Source organism: Salminus brasiliensis, chromosome 12, assembly GCF_030463535.1.
Source record: "Salminus brasiliensis chromosome 12, fSalBra1.hap2, whole genome shotgun sequence".
Classification (NCBI taxonomy): domain Eukaryota; kingdom Metazoa; phylum Chordata; class Actinopteri; order Characiformes; family Bryconidae; genus Salminus; species Salminus brasiliensis.
The window spans coordinates 29,312,137-29,340,013 of NC_132889.1; the positions used below are offsets into that span (position 1 = coordinate 29,312,137).

General features: G+C 41.0%; 1 protein-coding gene across 1 annotated transcript in view; it reads right to left on the reverse strand.

Annotated features, from left to right (window-relative positions):
• Nucleotides 1-308: 308 nt before the first annotated feature.
• The window catches only part of LOC140573973 (neurexophilin-1), a 42,105-nt gene continuing 14,536 nt past the window's right edge, over nucleotides 309-27,877 (reverse strand). Inside the window, exon 2 of the mRNA XM_072693624.1 lies at nucleotides 309-1,841. Coding sequence (XP_072549725.1) covers nucleotides 1,041-1,841 — 801 coding nt within the window. The 3' untranslated portion in view covers nucleotides 309-1,040. The remainder of the gene's footprint in view (nucleotides 1,842-27,877) is intronic.

Consider the following 27,877-nt stretch of genomic DNA (forward strand, 5'->3'; position numbering starts at 1 on the left):
TGATTAATGCACCAAGAGGTTCTTTTTGTTTCTTTTCCCTCAGGAAAGCTTAAATCAAACACCCCCAGCTTCTGCATAGAAGGGAGGTGCATGGAAACAGACAAATATAAATGAGGAGACCAGCCACTGGGAAATGGGAATGGGAGTACTTGTAATGTTCAACATGGGGTCGGATAACGGACAAAGTTCCGTCTTTCAACAAAATGAGCCAATAGGCTTGCGGGGTATGATGCAACCGGAAGACATGAACCCCCCCCCCCCCCCCCCAAGTAAAGCTATGCATAAGCGCAGTAGCCAGAACAAACCTTTTTTTTTTTTTTTGGTGCATTATTAAGCTGAATGCTAATGCATATTTTAGAAATGGCAATTTGACCTTCAGTTTCCAGTGTCTTCCCATTTACAGATATAGAAGCCTGGAAAAAAACTACCCGGCATTGCAAAGAAGGCCGCAGAGTAAACAGATTTGCCTATAAGGGAATTGATGAAAATCAACACAGTAATTCCTCTTTGTGCCTGTTAAATGCACTCTGGTGGGAGTTGCCAGTCACCATGACCTCACATTAGCATGTGCTCTCGTCCATGTACCTGTGCTAGACAGCTTGGTTTGCATATATAGATTTTTGCAGGTCACATTTGTCAGGTTTCTCAGAGAGGTTCTTCAAGACATTTATCACGAGAGCAAAAATGCCTTACATTCACCTTGGTAATATTACAGATGATCAAACACAATCCATGGAAAAATGCTCAGTTTGCAAAGGGATCCTGTTCCAAAGAGCTTGCTCGTGTAAGATTCTCTGCAAAGTTGGGCAGGGAATTCTACAGTCTTTACACTCTGAGGAGAACCTTTTGTACCCTTTAGAATGTGTTCCCTTCTGATTTTGTAAATGTATGAACATCTACAACATCTTTAACTCCAACCCTTCCTTCCTTTCTTTCCAGTTGTCTTCTCCGCATCCCACCGTCCCTGGCTGTATCTTCTCCTTGCTTCTTCTCAGATCCTATTCCCTTCTTTCTGTCCACCTCCACCCTCCAGTCCACCTCTATCCAGAAGGCAGGTAGGGCATCTCATTGTGGTAGTTGTAGTCTGGGCACACTTTCTGCACCAGCCGGTAGTCCGTGCTGTAGAAGGAGATGTAGATGCAGATGACCTTGAAGGGCTTGGAGCAGATCCAGGAGACGTGGCTCTGCGTCTGCTCCTGGAAGCAGGTCTTGGACGGATCGTAGTTACACAGCGAGGTGCGCTTGCTGCGGTCCACCTTCTCATAGTCCACCCGGCAGTTGAATATCTTAGAGTCCTTGGGGTAGACCACGCTCTGGCGCTCCAGGTCAAATTCTACCGCCTTGACTGGGGGCACCAGGCTGACGGAGATGTTGCCCTGGCCTGTGGAGTTGTGGCGGAAATAGACGCTAAATGTCCCGTTGCCGTGGTCCACGATCTTGCCTGTGATGAGCAGGTTGAGGCGCACCGTCTTGATGTTAGAGTAGAAGTCGCCCCAGCCGAACATCTTCTTGAATTTGCCCGTCTTGACGATGGGCCGCCGCTTGACCCGAGAGTTCCCAGAAGGATCGGTGTCGATGGTGGCGTCTTGCTTGAGCAGGTCGCTCCCCAGCATCTCCCAGAATTCCTGCTTAGAGAAGGGCACGGGTGAGCGGTAGGGCAGCTCCAGCGCTGAAGCATTGGCTGCCCGTCCCCGGCTGTGCAGTACCCAGCGGCTGAGGGGCGAGACGGAGCCCTGACCGCCCAGCACACCCAGAGTCTTAGAGGGATCCGCAGGGGATGAGGACTTTGTACTCAAAGAAGAGGAAGAGGAGGAGTGCAGAGCTTCCTGTCCCAGAGCCAGCTGTAGACACAGATGGGATGGGAGAGAGGGATACCATGGGATTGGATGGAAATGATGAAAGGAGAGGCGGAAAATGACAAAGAATGAGAAAGACCAAGATAGAAGAGAATGAGCAACAGAACACATATGAAACAGAGAAAAATGAAACAGAGACATAGATTAGTGTCCATTCCGTCACATATATTATCTCAACATGGCAAATACCATTTACTGCATCAAATATACAGGCCATACCCCATAGTTTATATATCTCCTACCTATATGAGTTTATGTCGCACTGACGTGGTCTGTGGCTCACTGTATTGCCTGATATCTGTTTGTACTATATAGTCTATACTAAGGATGTCACTATACCAGAAATGTGATAGTTGATACCAATACTACTAAATTGTATAGCACAAACAAAAAATAACACAATAAAAAATAAAAACAATGAAATTATTATGTGTTATTTGACCTTTATGACCTTGGGCAATTGTGCAGGATGTGATGGTTGGATTTATTTTTATTCGCCTAAAAGTTAGTATTTATAGAAGATAGCCACACATGCCAGATGTTTTATTTTCAGGGAATCCTGGACTACTCAAATATGTCTTTATTTGAGACAGAATTTAGATATTTGCATGAATTTGACCATGTCTTGATCAAAAATGTACTTCTGCATTTGCTTAAAAAGACTAAAACAGTTCACATATCACAATTTTTGCTGGACATTGATCATCTATGGTGTTTTTGAGCTTTAAATGCAATAATGTTTTTGTATAGTTTAGAGTGTTTTTTGTATTAAATATTACAGTTTTATATTGAAAATTATATTTACAATAGGTCCTTTATAATACTAGTCAGTCGTCCTTAATATCCTTTATTATTTATTTGTTATTGATGTATTTATTATTTATGTATCTTTATTTTATTCTGAAATGTACATTTTAATTTTGTGTGCAAAGAGGCAGAGCAGCCACTCCCTTTCTCGTCTTTCCTTATATGGGAGACGAGCTGTGACAGTGACGCCATCCCTCTATTGCTTAAAAACGTCAGAAACAGCAAAAAAAGTATTGGTTCTTATGACATCCCTAGTCTGTACTGCCCCCATGGCTAACATGACACTGAGGCTTTACTCCAATAGACTGTAGAAGAGAGAGAGATTTAATTCCTTGCTCCTGCAGCACTTGAGACAAGAAACGATCACCTGCAGAAGGAAGGAGAATGGAGGGGAGGGTATAGGCTTGGGAACAGGCTTCAATTTGCAATTAAGACCTTTATGTTTTAATTAAAATATCACTATCGACAGAAGCGCAAAGCTGTCAGGTAAGCAAGAGAATAGAGGGAGAAAAGGGAGAGCGAAAGTGAAAAGGAATAGAGAGATTGAGGGAGCAGATAGGGAACGAGAAGAGGTCAGATGGAAGTGCAAGTGTGGGTGCCTGCTTAAGAGAGAGAGAGAGAGAACGGAGGACGGAATTGTCCTGCTTCGTATAGCTTAGTGAAGTGGTTGAGTGGGTGTAATGGATAATTATTACATGGTAATATTCTGTTAGAACACAAACATGCACCATCCACTACCAAGGCCAAACCTGAAGAGCTTCTGCTTTTCAGACCAGGTAGTACGCAGGGTGTGTGAGTGGTTTTTCAGCGTGTGTATGTGTGTGTGTGTTTAGCTCTTGAACATTTTGACATTGTGGGGACAGCTGGTTGGTCACTATTAGACACTGAGAAAGAAAGACAGCTCTTTTTAGCCCAAAGATTTCCTTCTGGTCAGTGAGGTTAAGGACAGGAATGGGTTAACATAGCGTCATTCAGCTACAGCAGTGAATATCCCTCAGAACGACAGGAATACAAGCTAGTTTGGGCGATGCGTGTCTGCTCGTCTGTCTGGTTGTTTGTGTGTGCACGTGTCTTTTTATGTTGCTGTAGACATTGTGCTTGTGGTGCATCAGTGCTGAGTGCTATCTGTTTGATGCATTGTTCATGCTTTGTCTGCTCTGGTGCTCAGTAAGGCTTGGCCTTGCGCTGTTTGAGTAGTCCGGCATTGTGCAAAATATCCACAGTGCACACAGGATGGACTATACAGCTCTATGCAGAAGTGTGGGGATTCTGCAAAATGTCTAAGTAAAAATATTTATAAAAGACACGTTTAATTCCTATTAATTGTCTGAATTTAACATCCATCCAACCATCATCTTATCCACTTCTTCCTGCTCCTGGTCATGGTATGTTCAGAGCCTACCTGGAATAATTCAGCGTAAGGCTGGAATACACTAGGCCAATGATTTTGTGTAAGGCTGGAATACACTAGCCCAATCATTTCTACCCGGAATCAATGGGTCCAAGGCAGGAAGACCCCCTGGGCAGGTTGCCAGTCCATCGCAGGGTACCACACACACACACACACACACACACACACACACTGCCAAGGGCTGTTTAGCATAGCCAATTTTCTAACTGTGTGTGTGTCTGTTTTGGGAGGAAACCAGAGCACCTAGAGAAACCTCAGCTATTTTCTATGGCCAGGTCCAGGGCCTACCCGGAATCAAGGCAAGAATACCTGCTGGACAGTCTATTGTAGGGTAGACAGAGCACAGAGCGTGGATTGAACCCTAAACACCAGATCCCTTGTGGGGGACATGCTGAATTGAATCTTTTTCTGCACACACCACATTTATTTATTTGAAACATGATGGTGTGAACTTACTTTTACCTAGAAAAATAGTAGTAATTTGACCAGGAGGGCCCAAACTGGAAATGTGTCCTTTCTGTGAAGTGTCATATCTGTGAATGCGAAGGGCTCGAAATGTGTGTGCCTGTGTGTGCGTGCACGTATTTCGGAATCAGGAATAAAGGAAGAGAGAAGCGGTGAGCACAGTGGGTGGGGAAAGTGAATGCTCTCTTAAAACCTCTCAGATTTTAACTTGTGTTTAGCATGACTGTGTGTGTGTATTGTCATGTATTTAGCTCTTTGTGAAGACCAAATGTCCCCAGGACAACAAAAAAATGGGATCATTTTTTATAGGAAATTGTGAAGACATTCGCTATGTATATATATATATATATATATATATATATATATATATATTATACCTGCATGTGATGTAAAAGCCTGACATGGCCTACCAGACCACTTTGTTGTTGGAATGACTATATTAGGCTTTTGTAAGGGATGGTTGCGCAGCACACTAATACCATTTATTACAATATTTTTGCCCATCTTCATTCAGAAGGACTACTGCTTTCTATTGAAATAATAATAATAATAATAATAATAATAATAATAATAATAAACTTAAGGACTGGTGCTTTAAAAAGTATCACTTTAGAGGCAGTGGTTTTATATAGAACTAAACAAACTAACTAACAAACAATTAAAACAATCATTTGAACGGTTCTTTGCAATGTTCTTCTTTAAATACAGGGAAAGCCTGTAGTATATGGTTCTTATAGAACATTTAAAAAAGTAGCAGCAAAAAGGAATACCATACACTATTGTACATTATAGTGCAGTTAGGTTAAGGTTAAGGTTATGGCTAGTGTAGGAGAGCAGAATTTAGCTTTAACAATATAAGGTGGGGTCCAAACACACTCAAAACCTAGACATTTTTAGAATTGTCAACTTTTACATGATGAAAAGTTATGAAGAGTAAAATGACTGAAATTGTGAAGCTACACTTGACACTATTTCTTGGTAAATTTGTTACATTTACAATGTTAACACCTTTGCACAAGGTTAGATGTTTTGACTCTTATCTCTACACGTTTGGGAGCGTGTCACCACATACTTCAAATGTCAAAGCTTCTAGTTTATATATCCCCCACAAAGACAGGAATACAAAGCTGTGTCTGTGCATGTGAGAGAGCATGTAGCTGTTTGCATGCATGGCCGAGCCATCAGGATATATGACTGTGCATACTCAGTCAGCATGTAGCTGTGTGTGTGTGTGTGTGTGTGTGTGTTGTCTCTTGTCAGGGCAGGCTCCATGCTCTGCTCTTAAGGCTGTGTCTGCTCCATAATGCATGGAGCTGTGCCTCAGCCCTGATCCCTGCGCCCACTCTTGCACTCCACGCCTTCTTTATTCAGGCTTACGCTGGCTTATTCCAGCTTAATCAGGCTTACTCATGCCTTCCCTGCCTCATTCCACCTTTTCCTGCCTATCTCCGCATCTCGATAAGACTGACTTGAGTCCATTTTACTCAGCCAGGATTAGCGCACGGCGCTTTTGCTCTAATTCAGGCTTACGCAGTCTTTTTCAGCCTCTCGCTCATTCCGTTCATCTGGCTCCAGCTCTGGCTCCTTTTTGCCACGTTTTAGTCGCTTTTTTTCCTGAAAGGAAAAGGAGGAAGGCATTGAATATCTGTGCAGCAAAACTCTTGGATTAATAGCCGGCCTTGGCGTAGTCATAATACCCCTGTTGCCTGAATAATCCTACATTAGATGCATTTCAAATCCACTAATCTGTTATGCAGCTTTGGAAAAGTAGCTCTCGAAACGGAGGCATGCCGGCTAATTAGAGTTATGAATTTTAAATTGAATTACTCTGTGTAAAAAAAAAGGAAAAAAAAAGTTGTGTAATTCCCTTCCTCAGCAGATCTTTGTATTATTGGCAGGAACGTATGCCCCGTTAGTCGAAGTACTGTGCCCCAGCTTTGCATTCTCATTTTGCCCTGTAACACCATTTCCTCACAGCTAGCGATGCTGTCAGACGGAAAAGTAAATTCGCTCAGTGGTGCTAGGCCACTAGAGGCTGCACACCATATTCAACATTATTACACCACCAGCCGGGGGGTGTTTCCTGTACAACTACGGAGCCTAGCATTGAACTAACATGGTAGGATGCATCAGTAGACTAACTAATGTGTTTGTTATTAATTAATTATTTAATTTTTAAATTATTATGAAAAAAATTATTATTATTATTATTACTATTAACTATTAGATACATTTTTGGGCCATTTTTAAGAATAGCATTTGACAAATGCCACCATACTCTTAAACCACAGACATTAAGAAGTACATTAAGAGCTGCATGTTCAAAGTACTGTACATATGGCCTACAGCTGTAGTTCAAACAACAGTGTGATATCCTGCTTATGTATCAGTTTCAAGGGCCTGCATACTCTGCACAGACTGTGATTAGGCCTTGATCTTAGAAGATTGGACTAGCTTACCCGGCTTGTGGACATCTTAACTAGTAATTCTTTAGTGGGGCTGTGGCTGAACTGTGTAGCTGGGTTTTCAACTGACCAATTTATGACCACAAAAAAACAAACAGATCTACTGAAGTTAGTCTCTAAAGTAACAATGAAAAGTGTGAGAGTTGTGATGCATTGTGAGGCACTGCTGGTTTGATAAGTGCAAGGTCAGCTGAACAAGGGCAGTATATAAAGCTTTGTAAGCTATATAAACGTTTGGAGGCTGGGGACTTGCCTGGGGAGTGTTTTGTTGGAGATTTTAGGTTTGTATTTTGTCAGTAATAAAAACTTGGTTATTTGCCTCCTAGGGTTGGTCAGACTTCTGGTGTGTTGTGGCGTTTATTTTCTTTCACGAATGTAGTGCTTTAGGCCCTTAGTTCAGCAGTCCAAAAAAAAAACACACGCTCTAAAATATTTCTGCCATAGCCACTAAGGCATTCCGATGGCAAAGCGATCACCATCAAGCATTAGTCACCTCTAAGCATTTATCATGTTGGCTAATTGCTGTTTACAGCTAAGTGTGTCTTTGTAAGTGTGTGTTTGATGATGTATGCAAGATTCAGTACAAAAGCAACTGTAGTGACAAGTGGTTAAGCTGTTACCCTGATATTAGGATCCTCCATGCCGTTCACTGGGTGAAGATAAATTAGTTGAGCCCCCCGGTTATTTATTTTGTCCCCTCGTCTAATTGATCCCACTGTCAGCCCTGTTTGTTCATGCGTTGACAGGCTGACCGAGGGGGTGTTGTGTCCAAAAGTGGTATTGATTTTGGTGCCCTTGCTCCAGTGTGGTGTGGGACTGTGTTGCAGGAGGTGTTTTCTGATGAAACTGAGCACAGTATTGTATGACTTTCCAATTTATTATGGGCTCATAGTAACAATTCACCAGCATGTCCTTAAACTCACCTGGTTCACAGTAAATTAGATTTTTTTAAAAAGCACTCAGTTCTTAAAATGACAGATGCTTAAAACCACTTAAAACTCATGTTTATAGTCATTATACACGCACACTCTTACAGTACAGCAACATTCCTGCTTTTGCACACCCGGCTTAGAAGGCCAGGGTCCTGGAGCAGTAAGGGTTAAGGGCCCTGCTCAAGGGCCCAACAGAGGCAACTGAGCAAACCATGATATCAAACCCATGATAGCCCAGCACTCTAATCACTGATCTCCAGCTGTCCACTGAGATTACTTTTACTAGGATCTCTATACTTTTTAAATCATTCAGACCTTCAATGTAAAAAAGGTAAAAGGCCATGATATCATCAACCAAATTAATATCAGTGTAAAAAAAAAAAGTAAATTATGATAATATGTGTATGTGTGAGGACTACTACCATGGTTTCATCACACACTTCATCACACTATCAACCATTTTTTTAAAGGAGTATCACTTACTTTTGTAAGTCGCTCTGGATAAGAGCATCTGCTAAATGCCGTAAATGTAAATGTTAATGTAAGAGTGTTTTTGGCTTCCACTTTACAGTGCAGTTTTGATACCTTTGATACCTTTGGTACCTCTCTACTTTTAGTTTTTCCACCCTTGACATTCACTGAATTGTCTAAGCGTTGATTTGTTATTTACCCAGAGCAAATGTAGCAAAGAATTTGGAAAAGAAAATAGTTAGCCGGTGTAGTTAGTCCAACACAATCAGCCTCTTTTTTTTTTTTTTTTTACCATTTTCTCCATTTTCCCAATCCACATTCATTGTGAACTCCCGCTATGACAAGCAATGCTCCAAACACTAGGAGCCAGCGTGCTCAAAGAAAAGTGTGGCACCACAGCTCTGGTTCAGCAGCTAACAGATTCCATGCTGAACAACATCACAGTAGCAGTGACAAGGGGAGGAAGTGCCATTAACGCCAGAGAGAGCCAGGCCAATTGTGCTCTCTCTCACTCCGGCTGCTGATGGCAAGCAGTATGACCTGGAATTCAAACCAGCAATATTCATAGCTCATAGTGGCAGTGCCTTAGTCCACTGAACCACTTGGATTCCAGCTCTGGTTCTTTTTATGTTAAAACATAGTTTTACATGTTCACGACATGTTCATGACACAGAAATGTATGTCAGAGGCTGTCTAAGCATGTATTCCCGCTAAGTTGTGACTGTTTAGTTCAGACACCAGTGATGCTACAGTTACTCTCCACTGGCCAGCTCAGGAGAAAGAACTGCCTAGTGCTCTATCTATTAATCTTCTTATTGCTAATAATAATAATAATTATTATTATTGTTGTTGTTGTTGTTGTTGTTAATAATAATATCTTACCATCACTACTATGACTATATCAGTACACCTGAGCAGTAGAGTGGTGATACAGTAACTTTTTATCAATAATTTATGAGTTTATAATTTATAATTTACTACAATAAACTACAATAATTTATGTAGTTTTAACCAGAGGCAGATCGGTCCCCCTTGTGAGTCTTGGTTCCTCCAAAGGTTTCTTCCTCCAGCTCTAAAGGGCTTTTTCCTTCCCACTGTCGCCTTTTTTTGTTAACCAAGGTTTTGTGTGTTATGTGTTGTTGGTCTTTTGTCTTATTACTGGATTCCTATAAAGCTGCTTTGCTGTGACATCAGTTGTAAAAAGCACTGTACAAATACATTTGATTTGAGTGGAAATGAAAAATATTTTGTAAACTGTTTACAAAACTGAGATTCTGAGAATTAGAATGTGAGTAAGAAGAACTGACTAAGTTAACTAAACTAAGACGTTTGAGTTGAATGGACTCTGATGTATTCAAGTTTATTAAGTACCAAGAAGTGGTTGACCGTTTTAAATTGAGCTGGCTTTTTGTGCTCTGATATTTTACAGTGTAGCAGTTAAGAGTTCTTCCTCGGTTCGCTTTGTTCCTCCACCTAAGAGGAAGGAAAGTAATGCCACACTTTACCACCCACAACACTTCTTTATCAAGTGTTTCCATAAGAAACATCAATGAACCAGTGAATGAATGCAGTAAGTGGATGTCTAAAAGCAATTGCGCTTCTCATTGTGATCTATATCTGTTTTCTGCCACATCTGGCTTTAAATCTTCAGATTTCTTATGTTGTTCTAGAAATATCCACTGTATCAGGCAGGGGTGTGGTCTGCACTGTGTCTGGCTAATTGGCTACTTTTGTACACCTGTTATGTCATTCTTCTCTACTCTCACAGAAGGCGGTTGAAGGCCAGAGAGAAAGCCTGAATTCTGCCCAAGGAGAAATAGTTCCTGACTCACCCCGAAAGCCCATAACTATTTTCTTTGTGTGTCTGTGTGTGTGTGTGTGTGCCCTGCTGTTTTGCTATTTTTCAGGCTATTTCTCTGGACTCAAGAGAAAGTTTTCCCCTCACCCTATCTGTACTTGTGTCCTTCTTAACTCCCTCCAGTCAGTCTTGACACATACTCGTATTAAAGCTCCCAGTTCTGAAGCGGAATGTGAGTTCTATGCGGCACGTCCATCGCATCAACCTGACATACTGTACTCATAAAATTACTGTTGTTTTTTTTCAATGCCACGTTTGCAAGTGTGTCCTTGACTGCCACTACTAAGACTTGTACACTAGATGGCTTTATATTTTTTAGAATAGCAAGAGCCTTCAGTGGACAGTGCCCACCCAAAAATATGCTCTTTAACTTGCATTTCTCACACTTCCATAAGAGATGACTCCCAATTAAAAAAACCTACAAGACCAATGGCATGAAATGTTATCAGTATTCATTCAGCATGGCAGCAGTTATGGCACCTTTCCCCTGTTTGAAGTTGGTCATCACCACAGTCATTTTGATAGGTGTTCATTTATTTTTTACCACTGGTATATTATATACACTGTTAAAAGTATTAGATTCTAGTTAAAACTGTGAAGGAACCTCTTAATGTGCTTTGAGGAACCTTCAAAAAAGGTTATTAGAGAGGATTCCTTGAAGGTTTACTCAAAGCACTTTAAGCGGTTCCTTCACAGTTTCAAACTGATGAACCTCCAAACGTTCCTCAAGAATTGTATACCTTTAACAGTGTACTATATACTACGTAGGCATTCAGGCATATTTTAAGCCAGATCCACATCTGATTCTTTATTTTTACCACTGTGTTCTAGCAAAGCACCCACTGGCGTCCTCTAGGGGCCATTACCAGACATGATTCATTCTCAGTCTACAGTGTGGAGGTATTTTATAGTACACTGTTAAATGTTTTAGATCCTTAAGGCACATTGGAGGTTCTTCAGTTTGAAACTGTGGATGAACACAGTTAATCCACCTCTTAAGGAGCTTTGAGGAACCTTCAAGAAAAGGTTTTTAGGAAACCTCAAAGGTTCCTCAAAGCACATTAAGAGGTTCCTCCATAGTTTCAAACTGAAGAACCTCCATAAGTTCCTCAAGGATCTTTTAATAGTGTAGAACATAAAAAACCTGATAAAAAAACACGATATCTGCTTTAACTGTTTATGAGACAAATGTTTTCCAGATGTTTGTTTATTTTCTTCTGTTATTGCCTGTATTGCCTAAACCATGTGTGGAAGTACAATCTTGTTATGTCTTTGTTTTAAATCATGATTGTCCTTTTTTTCTCAGTAAGAGTGCACTGCAGGTAACAGGAGTGAGTCCTAATGAGTGAGTTGGACAATTGGCCATCTAAATTGGGGAGGAGAATTTGTGTCATGTCATGCCATATTGTCCACCCCTGCAATACACTACACTACAACAGCACACAGTGAGGGCTGGTAGGTGCCCTACTCAAAAATCACTCACTTTGCCTAGTAATGACAAAGCACCCGATTATAACTTTCTCATTGGCCCATCCTGTGGTCTAACCGCTAGCCGTGCAGTAGTACTCTGCTTCCCATATGCAGTGTAAGGCAAGCTCAGGCTTTCATCTGGGTGGGAGATCTATGACCCTACATCTTCCCCTCTCAGCCTGCACTCTACACCCTCTCCCACTCAGTCAAAACGGCCTCAGCCGGAGCCTGCAGGAGAAGAGCTGCCAGCAAATCTGATCTTTCTGATATCCCCCCTGAGAGGCCTCTCCCAGGCCTGGATTAATAATGAATAAAAATAAGAAGCAGGGCAGACGTATTGATTTTAATCTATTCAGGCCTCTCCCTCATTTCTCTCATTTATTTTCTATCTCTCTTTAAAGAGGGGAGGATGGTGTGGACTCAGGGAGCCGGGGAGGTGGGCTGATGAGGATAAACTGCGGCATTCCCCCCTGCCACTCTCACTCCAGCCATCCATCCATCCATCTCTCTCTCTCTCTCTCTCTCTCTCTCTCTCTTTCTCTCTCTCATACTCTCTCTCTCGCTCTCTTTTGTCCTCTCTATCGCTAACTTGGGGATACATTTATAGACTTTGGCTCTGTCTCATTTCACTCATTACAATCCACTCCGTCTGTGTTTCTGTCATCATATTAATGAAGCTCTATGCTGCCTTTATTGTTGGATGCACTGTTAAAGTTGGAAACTCTTACTGCTAATTAATTTAATCACTTAACATTCTTAAATGTTCCCATATATTCTATACATATATTGTTGTTCCTTATCTTTAGTTATTGTATATTGTATTGCTATTTATCTGATTTTAGATGTTAAGATTATTTTTTAATTCTTAATCTTTTATTTTAATCTTCATTTTTATTTTTCATCCTGTCTTTTTATCTTGATTTTGTATCTGACTGGACAGCCGTCACAACAATGCTTCTTGTGCTGTGTATGACTGGGACAAATTCACTTGACAAACATTGACAAAAGGTTTTCTGAAATATGTATATTTGTATATTATAAAAATGCAGAAATAGCTGTTGTTTGCCTCAGGATTAAAGCATCTTTATCACACTTTTTTCAGACAGCCTTCCCAAGCCAAGTCTCTAGATCCAGAGACAATATTCTCAGATTTGAGTTTAAAAGGTCAACTTTAGCAGAGCCCACTAAAAGATAGAGATGACGCATGATGTGACTTTAACACCTCCAGTACACTAGGAGTCACTCTCAGCAGGGGAGCAGGAGCAGCATTAGAAGTTAACAGCCTTTTATGAAAGCAAAGGGAGCCCACTCAAGTCCACTGCAGCGGGGGCCAACGGAGGTGGGATTTTGTTGGTAAGGAACCATAAATATGTGAATTAGTAAGTGTGAACTACTTGATATTTACTTTAATTCACAATTTGAAACTTGACTTATTAAGTCACCAGCACATGACGTTAGCCAGCTAGCACGCTAAATCTTGCCATCAAATGTGCAAAGGTGGAAATCTCTATTGATGCTCCCATCATGTGACTGCTTGCACACCTATTAGGTTTCTTGCTGCTAAATACTGTATACTGTATTTATACTGTTCTCTTCTACCTCAGTATCGGCTGTGTTCACACATGTTATAAGCAGACTGCGTATACCTATAGGTCATAGCACGTTACATACCTCTGCACCTTATTGCACCTTATGTTTGTTGTATTTATCATATTTATTGCATTGTTCTGGTCCTATGTTGCACATGATGGTCCTGGGGGAATGTCATTTCGCTTCACTGTGTACTTGTACTTTTGACTTAAAGTAAGCTACTTTTTAATTACTTTTGCTACTGTAGTACGGCAGAGTGGGGCATTGACAAGCTGGGTGTGGGCATTTGCACATCTGTGCCAGCAATGGGTGCAACTTAAAGTAGCTATGTACATTTATTAAAAGTGGTGTCCACAAACATTTGGACATCAAGTGTAACTACATAAAAATATAGATCTGCATCCTAATAATTGTAAAGGGAACAAAGCTGTGTCAAAAATGCCACATTTATGTTCCACCACACATCGTGTTAATATTACGATCCTGGCTTTCTCATTAAGGTTGTCCTGCTCTGGGAGACTGTGAACAGGACCAGTGGGGAATCTACAGCACTGTGGCACAACAGAAGGTTTTCGGTATGCAGTAAAGGGACCTATCAAAAGTGGTCCAAGAAAGGACAACTGGTGAACCAGGTCATGGGTGCCCAAGGCTCTTCACCAGGTACCCTTTTATCATGCCCTTTTAGACATTGATAAAATCGCATCCTTTGTCAATGATTGACAATCACACTCTGCTAAAACTGGTGTACAGCAAACTCTTTGACACAGCACCAGAATTGCACCCGAACTGAGTTCATTCCAGCAACGGGCATAATATTCTGATATGACTCTGACAGTGAGCGAAGGGTGGTAGACCCGACCTAGAGAAACCTTTTGGGAGCCACTTACACATTGAGTGGCTCCCAACGACATAACAGTGGTGCCCCGTGGACCACTGATGCCAGAGGGGACTCCAGCGAGCGGTACAGAGAAATCAGCGTGCCACTGTGGAGTAGTTAAGCCTTCCATCACCTCATACAGTCTATGCCACAATGTCTTACTTGTGTCATTTACATTTACATTTAAGGCATTATCAAAGATCCAGAGCGACTTACAAAGGTGCTTCGCTATTTACTCAAGAAAAACCTCAGCTAGTTTGAAAAGGCTAATAATTCAAAGATACCTCTAAGTTTAGACACTACTAAACACAAGTTAATAAGGTGACCACTTTGCTTTTCGCTCAAGTACGGTGGGTCTTCAGTCTGCGTTTGAAAACAGCGAGCGACTCTGCCATTTGGACACCCAGGGAAAGTTCGTTCCACCACTTTAGTGCAGGACAGAACAAAGCCTGGACGCTTGTCTTCCGTGGATTCAGTTCTTGGCTTTGTAGGCCAGCGTCCGGGTTTTGAATCTGATGCGGGCAGCAGCTACAGGAAGCCAGTGAAGAGAACGCAGCAGTGGAGTGACATGGTGTCATCCAAGCCAAAGATGGTAATTCACACTATAAGGTAAGTGGTCATAATATTCTGATTGGACTGTGTAGTTCTATTAAAACCCCCTTCAAACTACTCTCAGGTGTTATGTACATGAGTAAATGACTTTAAATGACTCACACAGCACTGAGCTTAGTCAAAACCTTGACAGTTAGATTAATTAACTCTAATGTTCTAATGTGGGTCCTCAGAGCTGCCAGGAAAATACAGCTCCAGTACAGCAAGTTTTATGGAGTGGAGAAAAATGTGTGTTTTGAACTGTTTTGACCCAGACTTCATGAAACGTCAAACGTCAGTGTTGATTTTTAACTTTCAAATCCATACAACCAGAGGGCATAAAGGAGAATGTCAGCTTTCAGTTTATGCGAAAACAAAAATCAAAGCGTTAAAAATAGAGTTCGGAGGGGGTTTTTGACAGCGACGTTACGCCATGGGCCAAATCTCATCCTGTCTGCCATTCAGTGAAGTTTTTAATATAATAAAAATAAACAAAACCCTAAAATATACTGTATGTACATGCTACATGCAAAAGCAGTGGAGGCAAGCAGTGTTGTTTTAACAATTATAATATATTTATTAACACCTAGTTTATGCAAGAGTTTCCCAAAGTATCCCATTTAGTTATACTGTAATAAGTCTTATTCTAATCTCATGGGGTTTGTTATTAACGGTCCCTCATATTGAGCAGTGTTTAATCATTTACATGCTGCTAAATGAATGCACCTTATTCGATTAATCAAGCCTTCAGAAGGTGGATATCATTACCTTAGGAAGCTAATTAGAACAGAGGCAATTAAACAGCCTCACATTAGGCAGTTACACTGATTCGTGACTGACAGAAACTATAAACTGTATTTTGTTGTGTGAATGATGGGATTCAGTAACGTTTGCCTGTTTTAAAGCAACATTATGCGAGAATTGGTATTTCCTTCTCATGGGCTCCCCCTACAGGTGGGGAGTGTAGTTCACATTTCATTTTTACCTTGCACCCAAAGATTCTGGGTAAGCTTTGGATTCACTGCGATCCTGACCAGGAAAAAGACGGATAAGAAGATCCCTTTCACTGGGATGACTCTCCCTCTTCCATTATATGCTAAAGGCTGAAATTATTGCTGCTACTCTTACCCAATGCTCCCATATAAATGTCATATAAAATACATGTTCACAACAAAACATGTTCTATACATAGATAGATAGATAAAGAGAGAGAGAGAGAGAAAAGTATTGGGACACCTACACATTGTCCCGTTGGTCCCACCTTTGCAGCTCTAACAGCAGGTTTGGAGCTCTGTCTCTGCACTATTTATGCAGTATGAGCCTTAGCTCTCTGCAACCTCGCTCTGTAACTTTACATGGTCTGAGACTTCATGACTGAGTGGCTGTGATTCCAAACTGGTCACACTTGATAGCGTAATATCCAGTAAGGACAACAATTCTGACCACGCTGGAATTCACAGAGCTCCTTAGAACCACCCATTCTTTCACTATTCTGTATAAAGGCATAATGCATGGCTACGTTTTATACATCTGTGGCGATGGAACTGAATGAAACACCTGAATTTATTTTGTGTGATAAAGAGGTGTGTCCTAATACTTTTGTCCATGTAGTGTACATTGCACTTCTACTCTATTCTGTTCAAAGAGAACTGACTGACCCAGGTTATTACATTAAGGGCCAGTTTCCCAGATCCACTTTCTGCCTAAAACTACATTAAACAGAATTTAAAATGGTGATTTAATTCTCGTCACTGCAGTTCAGTCCAAGGTTAGAGGTAATCCATGTGTGGGAAACAAGGTCCTAAATATGGTTTTGCCTCGCTTTGAAGTTTCTGCTTATTTTCCGAACTCTTACAAATGATTCTGGGCAGTTTAATCAATAGCTCCACTGATGTAATTAATCAAAACATCTGTAGGCAGGGGCAGCATATGGAGAGGGAGCATTACTCAGCTTTCACTGTGGGTTTAATCCAGTACAAACTGGAGGAGCGGTATGAAGAACTGATGAGAGAGACCGGACTAAGTCTACTGCATAATCAGAGTCAATGTCCACAAAAGGGGAAATGTGCACAGACATCCATGGTGTCAAAGCTTGCTGAGCTTTCACTCAATGTCTTTGATTTTGCCTTGCCCAAAGAAATCCGCAAGCTGTTTTTAATGCAGACGAGGGCAGTAATTTTTCACGAATGCCGAAATTTCTATGTGATACAGAGTACCTTCATCTCACCGTCAGTATTGATGTATTTATGTGACCCGCATTACATTTAGTACATTTCACAACAATATCCCCACTAAACTCAATGTGTATTAACCCTTTAAGTAGGCTTAGGCTTGTTTTTGTGTTCTCAATCTTAGGGAAAGCATAAAAACAAGGAATGTGGGCCCTTATATGGGCCCTTTACGGATACTCAGCAATTAGTATAAAAAAAAATATATATGTAAGTAATATTGTTATAATAGTGACTACTGTACTGTTCTTCTTCCATTAAAAAGCATAAAAACAGCACAAATGTCCAAATGTTTGTGGACACCCCTTCTAATGAACGCATTTAGCCACTTTAAGTTGCACCAATTGCTGACACAGATGTGCAAATGCACACACACACACACACACTGACACAACTTTCTTCGTCCCTGTAGAGACATACTGCCAATGGAATAGGACTCTCTGGAGCAGATAGACATGAACCTGTTGACACTATGGCTAACGCCAGGTGTGGGCTAGTGGGGTATAAATCCCCCAGCACTGAGCTGTGGAGCCATGGAACTCTGGAAAGATGGTGCTCTATCCAATACCATGATTTCAGAACAAACTATGAATGTGCAGGTGCCCCAATACTTTTGTCCATATCATGTATATGTATATGTAACACTGTATGTTAGTAGTCTTCACTGACCTTGTTTCTAAAATCAAACCATGTAGAGAGTCAAGCCAGTCACAGCCTACACATTAATACTTGACCCAGGAACAGCAGTATCTTTGCTTTTAAACCAAAAAGCCTAGAGGAGACCAGACTGTGGGCTGAGAAGCAACACTGTCCAAACCACCCACTCTACAAAGAGACTGGAATTGTGAGGGCAGAAACTTTGAGTAGGGCTGCCCGCCATACGCCAGACGAAACATATCCCAGCTCTCAGGGTTAATCCCCTTACCATCAACACTGTAATACATGTGTTGTGCTTTTATTGAGCAGATCAATTTGGCATTTCAGTGTAAAAATAGACTGAACTTTTGGCTTTTGAATTCTTATCAAAACTTGATTTTATACCAAATACAGAAGTTGTAGAAAATGATTAGTCTGGGATAAATAACATCCCTCATGAACCCTCCTGTTTTAACAGAATCCAATATACATGTTTGGTATAAAATCAAGTTTTCATCCTTTCCCAAAACTAGCCGATCAGCCAAAACATGCCAAACATGGTTTTGCGCTGTAGCTAGGAGGCTAATGTAGCTTTAGTTGAACGTATTACAAACATTGTTTGGGTACTGCGAGTTAAGAAATCTCAAACAGACTAGTTTATGTGCTTCCCGACACTGTATGATATGCTGTTTTCTGTTAAACCGGATAAAATACAAGCAAAAGGCTTCAGGCTTTTGCCCATTAGAAACCACATAAGCAAGTGTATTAAAGATGACTTAACGCCGACTTAGCACAGTGCTTATTGATGGGAACCAGGCTTTCATTGCTGAACCACATTAACACTGTAGCTGTAGTACAAAAAAGAGCACACTTCAGATAGCTAGCATATCTTGAGGAATCCATCAGTTCCTCAAAATGTTTACTTTAATGAATCAGTTAAGATGTAAACAAAGTCCTTAAGAATGGTTTGGTAAAATGCTTCATTGTAGAGAAACCAATGGTGGTGGTGGGAACCAGACATATAAAAAAGTAATAATGCCTGAGCTCCTGAGTGGTGCAACCATTTGAGTGTTAGCCCTACCATTGCCAATTCTATCACCGGTGATGCTGCAGCCATGCCTAATTGCACAGCGTAATGCTAGTCAGTGTGGGAGTCTGTTTGCTAAAAAAAACAGAGCATGCAATTTAGTGTTCTCCTCCAAGCATGTTCAGCTGTCCAATGCATTAGTGGCCGTTTGAAAAAGGTGTGGTTGGCTGGCATGGCCCTGTGTGATATGGTGTAATAATAGCCTTCACACTCCTAGCACTGGAAGACTTCTGATAAGAGAAGTCCTAATAAGTGGGTGGGAATTGGGAATCTGTTCAGGGTGTAGTTATTTGTTGTGTTCGACAGCACACAGGACTCCAGTAGGTTCACTGGTAATTATGGATGGTAAATAAAATGCCTATATTGGCATCGCAACATCTTTCAATACCACTGTAAAGAATCTGAGTCCTTGACGTTCTCTACATTGCGCCATTTAACATGCTGGGAATGACTTTTTTTACATCTCAAAAGACAACCAGTAGATTTAGCCTTGACCAGTCTTTAGTTAGTGCTGTCTTTTTCACACACATCTACATGCACCTCATGTCCGAACAAATCATTTCATCAATTGATTCATAGGTTAGGCAGCTGTAAAGGTCATGCTTAGCTTATGGTCATCCCCGTATGTCTCAGAGAGGAGGGCATACATCAGCAGGATCATCTCGGCAGGTGTGGTAATGCGATCTCAGGTTTGGCAGGCTGAGCAGTGTGCTCTGCGGAGGCCAGGGGAGAACATAGCCGGAGGCAGCGGGACAGGATTGAGAGTATTGCTGCTGTCTAGACCTCGCAACACTTGTGATCCTTAAATCCATCTGTGCGTGTGTGGATTACAGTGCACAGAGTGGCAAGGAGCCTTGGGTGGAGGAAACTAGCTGGGTGGGGCGGCAGTAGGATGATGTCTGGCTGATCTTTAGCAGTATTTCATTAGCATTAGATCTTTAGGAACACTAATCCGTCTGACAATTTAAGGCTATTTCATGGCAGATGAACAGTTGAGTCAGTTCTTGATGCTGATGTGTTAAAAGCAGGACACATGGAGAAGCGTAAGAATCTGAGCCACTTTGACAAGAACCAAATTGTGATGGTTAGATGACTCGGTCAGAACATCTCCACAAACATGGGGAGTTCCTGGTTTGAAGTGCCCTAAGAATGGACAATCAGTGAAAAAGCAACTATGTTGTGGGCACTTAAGACTCATTAATGTGATCTATGGAGGCCCCACCTCACAACTTACAGGACTTAAATGATCTGCAGCTAATGTCTTGGTGCCAGATACCACAGCACACCTTCAGAGGTTTTGTGGAATCCATACCTTGAATGATCAGAGCTGTTGTGGTGGCACAAGGGGGACCTACTCAATATTAGGCAGATGGTGCTAATGTTAAGGTTGATCAGTGTATACTTTATAGAAAATCTGTGTTACTGTATACTGAAATGTTTTAAAGCTAAGAGAGTGCTGGGGGAAAACCTGTTGATGAATTCTAAATATTGGGTATTTTTAAGAGGTCTTCACGGCCGCAGAGCTGCTTTGGTAGCACCAAAGGTTTTCTTAGGATAATGATGCTTCCACAGGATAAATCAAATATCAAATATATTTAATAGATTCTCTTTCAGAATGGGTGAAAAGCAGAATTAATGGAATAATGAATGCATTAATGAATGAATAAAAGAAGAAAGAAAGTGGATTATGGCTATATCTGTCTGTCCTTCCCTTAGTGACATTAATGATGACAGTGTCTGGCGTCTTTAGTGCTGTTGTGATTGAATTAGCTTCATCGGACGAGGCTCTGTAATGTCATTTATAAGATAGCTGACTGCTCGATTCATACAGGATAAAATATCTTTCTAATTTCCTTAAATTACCACAGACGGCATGGAAAGAAATGCCAGAGCTTGGACAGACACATCAGTGTTCCGTGACAGGCGCAACGTTTAATAGACCTCTGAGAATGCGTCATCATTTCGTTGTTAAATGCCTGTATCTAAGCTGGTTTCGCCAATGGAAAATGTGAATGCTGTTTTTGTAAGAATCAACGATTTTGCTGAAATGTGTAGTTTATGTCCATTTTCTGCTAGTGGTCATTTGGTCTTGTGAATTTTGGGGTTGGTAAGTAATGGGAGTTTGAGTATTGGGAGTATTGAGTATAACCATAATGCCATATATCGCTGTATTTAAAATGTTTGACAACTGACTCGAATACAAGGTTTTATCCTCTAAACGTGTGGAGTTTAAGCCTCAGTGTGCTGGAATACAGTCTGCACTGTGGTGTTAAGCTTGCTAGCTAACTTATCTAAGCCTAGATAGGTACAGGTCCAGACACAGCAGGACTGGTCTATCATTTCTCCTTTCTGTTACTCCCAACACCATTCGCTCAACTTCACTCTTTTAGACAGGAGTTCACTTGTGTTGGTGCTCAGCAGTTAGCTTCTCAATACCAGCTACACTGGGCTGTCAAATACTTGGTGGATCTGTAGCTGAGCTAGGTAAGTAAAGGCGAGTGAGATACAGATCTACAACCACAGGAAAAACCCTGTCCTTCTGTCCTCTCAACACCAGTCGCTCAATCTGGGTCATTATTGTCTAACCGTTTATCAAGTTAAGTCAGACCTGCATTTTTTTTCCTGGTGGTGATCAGATTACCCTGCTAAGCTGATGCTAACCAGCTTCTCTCTCCTGATTCAGAGTAGTTTAACATTTGCAGTTTCTGTCAGAGTGTCGGATTAACATTTATTAAATTACTGATTTCAGATTGTGCTGGTGTTCACTTAGTTTGTCACTCTGTGAGCAAACAGAACTTTGTACTGGATCATATTTTAATTCTTTTAAATAATGCAGGATGGTATTGTCAAAAAGCTGCATAAATGTAAAACCATCTGCTCTACTTTTGCTGCTACCCGCACCTAGTAATACTATATTCTACAGGAATGTTTTGACACAGTATGACAGTATGAAAAAAGTGGAACTCATTATCATTTACCTCTTTAATTAAAAAAACAATAATAAGTGCTTGCCAATCTCTGAAAGAGCTTGCTTTCTCACCCAGGAAAAAAACACAGTGTATCCAACAAGAACGAACACCTTGTACATCTTTTATACAATGATAAAAGCATGGAAGCACACAGAAAGAGCTGAATCTACACATTTAGAGTGGTCATCAAACCACACTCTAGACATCAAACCACACTCCGAATGACTTTGTTTACAACAATTGCAAGAATTGTGCAAGTATGTGCAAAAAAAAAGGTTGGTGGAGTTTTTGCTTAACTTACGTTACAATAAAAGGACAGCGTGATTTTGCCTCACAGTTACAACTTTGGAGGTTCATGACTATTCATGACTGTTAGCAGGTTTTATCATCATATCACTATAAGGATTAAGGACTATACGGATTTGAATTGGGTTTTGCTGAGGGAGCTCTGGAATAAGAAGATAATTCACTTGTGAACTATTAGGCCACATTCACATTACAAGCCTCATTAATCAATTTAGAATTTTTGCTCATGTCGTATTTGGCTATCTTTACGGTTCACATTCTTAAATGTAAGTGAGCTGTATCTGAATGAATCTGTTCCTGAAACAGCACACATTCACACACTGATACGTTTTTGCCCATCGACCCCATCACCTGCCGGTGCTGGCTGATGACAACAGCACTAAGTGCATGTTTACAAGGTGCATGAAATCCGACAATCCGAAATCTGACATTGCACATTCATGTCACATTCCCTTGAACTGAATGCTTATCCGATGTGAAAGTCTGATTTGAAAAGACTGAATTTGACATGTTCACATAGTCCTGAAAAATTTAGATCTGTGTCAGATTAAAGCAACACAATTAGATCACAAACCAATCACTTCAGCCTGGTAATTTGAACACAGCCTTACAGTCAGACTTTTACCGAGCTACAGATTCATACTGGATGAAAATCACAGATGTTTTCAGTAATTAATTAAATGACAGTACTTTGTCAGATTACTGATAATTAATCTAACACTCAGACTTCCTCCAGTAAACTGTTCTTAGTGAAGACGATAATCAAAACTGGCTACAGAATGATATGTGGCCTAGCTCACAGTCACACCTGTGTGTGTGTGTGTGTGTGTGTATAAGAGAGTGCAAGCAAAAAGAGGAGAAAGAATTGAGGATGTGAAAGTTACGGAACTCCGTCAGCGCCGGCAGCGGCTGAGTGTCCGCGTGTAGAAGCAGCTTTAATGGCTGATTACCAGGGTGATAAAACAAAAGAGGACAAGAACTCGGCTTCAGGCACCAGATGGCAAATAGCGAAAGGGAGGAGAGAAAGAGCGAACAAGGAGGGGAAAAAAATAGAAAACTGTGGAGTTGAGTCACAAAGCGGAAGGTTGTGTAAAGGGTGGAGGGAGGGATAGAAGGATCCAGAGAAATGGAGAATTGGTGGGACAGGGCAAGCGGAGGGATGTGTGGGGGCTTAAACGGAGTTGAGACGAGCCGCGTGAGGCGTAATGGGGCTGTGACGGACTTTGTAATGCCGAACAGAGCGGCAGCGGGGCAGGTAATGCCTCTGCAGATTGCATTATGGAGAGCAGAATGGTGGCAGTGAAATGCCATGTTCAATAGGCCACCACGGCGTGAACACAAGTGAACCGGTAATGAATGACACACGGTTTCATGGAATTGGAAGGCAATGGTGCAGAACGCCAGAGCCGCTAAAGCGCAAGCAACAGAGGAGCTGAGATATGCCATTTTTCTAGAAACTCTCCTCGTCCTGCTGAAACTGTTTAAATCGAACAAGTGCTGTTGTTCAGTCGGAAGAGTCGCTAATATGTACTGATTTGAATATGCAAATGAGCCTTTCTGGCCCGGCTATGCACATTTCAATTTTCACACATCTACTGACTGGTTGCATCATCACTGTGCAACTTTGCAGTTATGCAAAGCAATTCATAAGCAATCAAAGTTGAGTTGAACACATCTGAGTATTCGACTACTATGACCAAATGTTTGTGGACACCCTTTCTAATGAACGCGTTCAGCTACTTATGTTGGACCCATTGCTGACACAAATGTGCAAATGCACACATGCAGCTTATCTAGTCCCTGTAGAAAAGTCCCCTTATTGGCATCAAGCCTAATGCCAAGTGTGGGCTTAAGTGCAACAAAGTCCCCCAGCATTGAGCTGTGGAGCAGTGGAACTGTGTTCTCTGGAATGATGGTGCTCCATCCAGTACTTTTGGGAGGAGTTAGGGAGCTGAGGATCCAACATTCTGGCCTCACTAATGCTCTGATTGCTGAATGCAATCAGCGTTCCTCACCAAAGTGGATCTTTATCCTCATCATCCTGAGAATCATTTCTGATTTGTGATCATTTCTGATATATATAGTGTGGTTGACTCACAATTAACTGGCCTTAAAATGAAGAAAGTTAGGATGGTCCTACATAGGTGTGTGTGTGTAAGGTTGGTTTGTCAGTTGTGCGTCAATCTGAGTCAATGGAGCTAGGAGCTGAATAGAGAGCGAGGGGTGGGAAGGGGGAGGGGGCCTTCTCTCTGGGGGTCCGGGGGCTGTGATACTGCCGTGGTAATTGTGACTCATTGAGCGTTAGTGAGCGCCGGCTTTAGGTGCATCTCCAGGCAAGAGACAGAGAAGGAGAGATGAAACGACACAGGGGAGAGAGAGAGAGAGAGAGAGAGAGAGAGAGAGAGAGAGAGAGACAGGAAATGAGCAAGAATGAAGAAAACAAGTGGAAAACAGAGAATGGGATATGCGGGGAGAAACAGAAAAATGAGAAGAGCTAGACAGAAGAAGAAAGCAGAGATGACCAATGCAGTGCTGTCAGCTCCCGGGGCAATAAACAGCCATTTAAAAAGACAGATACACACTTTCACTCTGGCCAGTTTGGAGGAAAAAAGACAGGTACATAAGCCCCTTAAAGGGACAGCAACTGCATTCTACTGAGACTGTTTAAAAAGATGTCTGCTTCAGCATGCCAGCCTTGCTAGAACGAATGCAAGAGAGAAGTCTCTGGATATTTGTCAATTTTCCCAATGTGTAGAGGAGTAGAGGAGCTGTTGTGGTCTAGAACCGGTGAGACAGTGTCTTCTTATGACGCCAAGCAGTTCGACTAATGGCCACTTTTGAGACTATGATCCACTATCTTTCACAACTAGCGTAGCACTGTAGAGGAGGCTGAAAACTGGATGAAAGTTTTTGGAATAACGGTTTTATATTTATATAAGAGCTCATAAGAGACAGTGGCTGTGCAGGAAATGTTTGAAAATCCTTTCTAAAAAGAATTCTAATAGCTTTGGCAGAACTTTCTGATAGACTGAAAGCAAAAATGCAAAACAGGAAGCATATGTCAATATTAGATTGCAAAGCGCTGTATTTTACAACTTTCTTTGATGCCTGTTTGAGTTATTTGGCTGCACAAATGTTTGATATTTTATCAGTCTATCAGTAAACACAACACATATTACAAATTCATACATACTAGATTAATCAAAGATTTTGTAGTTTGTAATTACTTAAATTATAGAGCCACCAAAATAAACCTGTCCAGCAGAAATGATTCAGTGTGTGTGTATATAAATATATATAAAATGTTTGAGGCTTTGTAATAAGTGCAGATATTGCAATTTCATACCAGATTAGTCAAAGATGTTGTACCTCCTCACAGATATGCAGACTTTCTGGAGGGGATAAACCTACTGGCATGTTAGAGGGGAGTGGGCTAAATGGATATAAAGCCCCCAAGCATTGAGCTGTGGAGCAGTGATCTCTGGAATGATGGTGCTAAGTTGGTCATCTAGCATCCTGACCTTACTAACGTCCTTGTAACTGAATGTAATCAAATTCTCAAAGAAATGCTCCAAAATGTAGTAGACAGCCTTCTCTGGACAGTAGAGACAGTAACAATGAATAAGCAGGCATCCCAATACCTTTGTCAATATAAGTGTATCATATCAGACTTTTTATGCATACATTTCTTCATGTTCTTTTAATTTATTTGATCGTAAAAATGAGCACGTAGCTAGTAGTCTTGTCTGATGGTGTACATTCCCATAAGGTCTGAAGGAAGGTACAGAGCTGTCTCATTCTCTGAGGAACCTTTAAAGCATCAACCTTATTACCTCAGAGGACAGGAAAACTCTAAAATGAGCCTCTGCGCATGACCCTCTACAATATCTCTTCCTCAGCAAGTGGAGAATAGACAGATACAACATTTGGAAGGTTCACTCTGACACTAGCAGAGCTGGGTCTACGGTTCAACGTCAGCTTCTTAAGGATCCTTTGCTTTGATCGAAGTGTTTAAGAGCTAAATTCATTCCACACTCATAAACAGTTCTTGGCTTAGAAGCATTAATTAAATGTGTAGAACCTTCATATTATGTGGATGTCCTTTGATGTTTTTAAAAGGTGGAGGTTCTCTAGGGAATTGAAAGTGGTTGTTTATGAGATTACTCCTAGGAACCCCTTTTGACACCTTCATTGTTAAGAATGTATTTTTTTATTACATTCGAAGAAGTCTGAAGTATGTTGACATTGGTATCATAGACACATCTAAGTGCATGAAGCAATCATCAGTAAAGAAAAATAAGCCCTTAAAATGGTCCTATATTCTTTCTTTGTAATGTCATTCTTTGTGGCAGTGGGATGAAGAAAAGTAGGCTATTTTTCATGACAAGGTCAAAGAGTTGTTGTAAGAAAACAGCTTTAAAATTCAGATAGTGTGGCTTTGAAGTGTCACTGCATCTTCTTAAACTCCATTTACTGTTTATTAGCACTTAGATACCAATAGATCTCCTGTAATAGACATGCTTATCAAAAGCATACCCAATTCATCCCTTAGCTCTTGGGCTCATGCTTGTTGTTATGCTTGCGACATGGGCCTAGCCCAGTGGGACTTCACCATAAAAGGGAAAGCTATAGTAGAGCTCCTTTTGAAGATGCTGTTTTTGTCTTGTTGGTGGGGTTTTGATCGCCTCAGCATGAGTGCATCTCTTTGACATCACCGGATGGAGTGACCCAAAGTTATTGCGTAGGAACATGCAGGCCTGATTTGCTGTTTACAGCCACTCACATATGGTGGTGGTGGTCAATTTACCACCGAACCATCAAAGTTACATGAGTCACCCTCACTGTGCCTTAACTGAGCCTCCACAACCTCTCAGAAGCTCAAACAACAACTGAGCTCATGCATTTGGAGAGCAAAGCAGACGCTACACTGCAACTGCGTTTTCCTCTAGACTGTTGGAAAAAACACCAGCTGGTCTTTACATTCTGTGATCATTTCATGATTAATGGACCAATAAAAGAACTTTGAAACTTGTCAGATGTGAAGAACACTTCGTATAAAGCTCTGGCATTTCTTACATCAGCAATGGAATGCAGTTATTACTCAGCAAAAGGTCATGATGTCATTTTTCAGCATTTCTTGTGCTATCATGTGAAGCACAAACTATGGAAAGATGTGGTTTGCACACTGACAGTGGTGGATATAATAAACCCTTGTTCTTGTTTGTAACCTAAGTGAGCTAGAATTGCCAAAGAAGCTTCATCATGGGTAAAGCAGAGGGCAGCCATATAGTTCCTGGGTTTCGTTGGCTGATACAGAATGCCTCACGTTTCAGTAGTGCTGATCGAATACATTATTATATTATACTGTTTGTTATTTTATTTAATTCTAATTTTCATCTTAAAATGCTTGAAATATTGAGTCCAAACATCTAAACCAATCCGCTTGCTTCACATTTTATCCAACTTATTATTACATATAGTAAAAATGAATCTGCATGTTCTGAATCACAATGTAAATACAGAATTCTCTAATCATTTCCATCCTTTCTATAAGGTGTAAATGAATCTGCAAAGATGGCTAAATGGTTCTTCTCCATGATGGGCAGCTTGTTGTAAGTGGTTCTATAAAGCTAGTGAAAAGTGTTTTCTCTATATCCACTTGATTTGGATGGTTTTGTAAAGCTAGTTAAATGGTTCCTCTCCATGACGAAGAACCTCACATATTGTTTTGTAGAGTTAAATGGTTCTTCTACATGATCAGCAACCTGTTGTATATGGCTGTGTAAAATGGTTAAATGGTTCTTCTCCACAATGGAGAATCTGTTGTATGGTTCTTCTCTGTGACGGACAACTTGTCT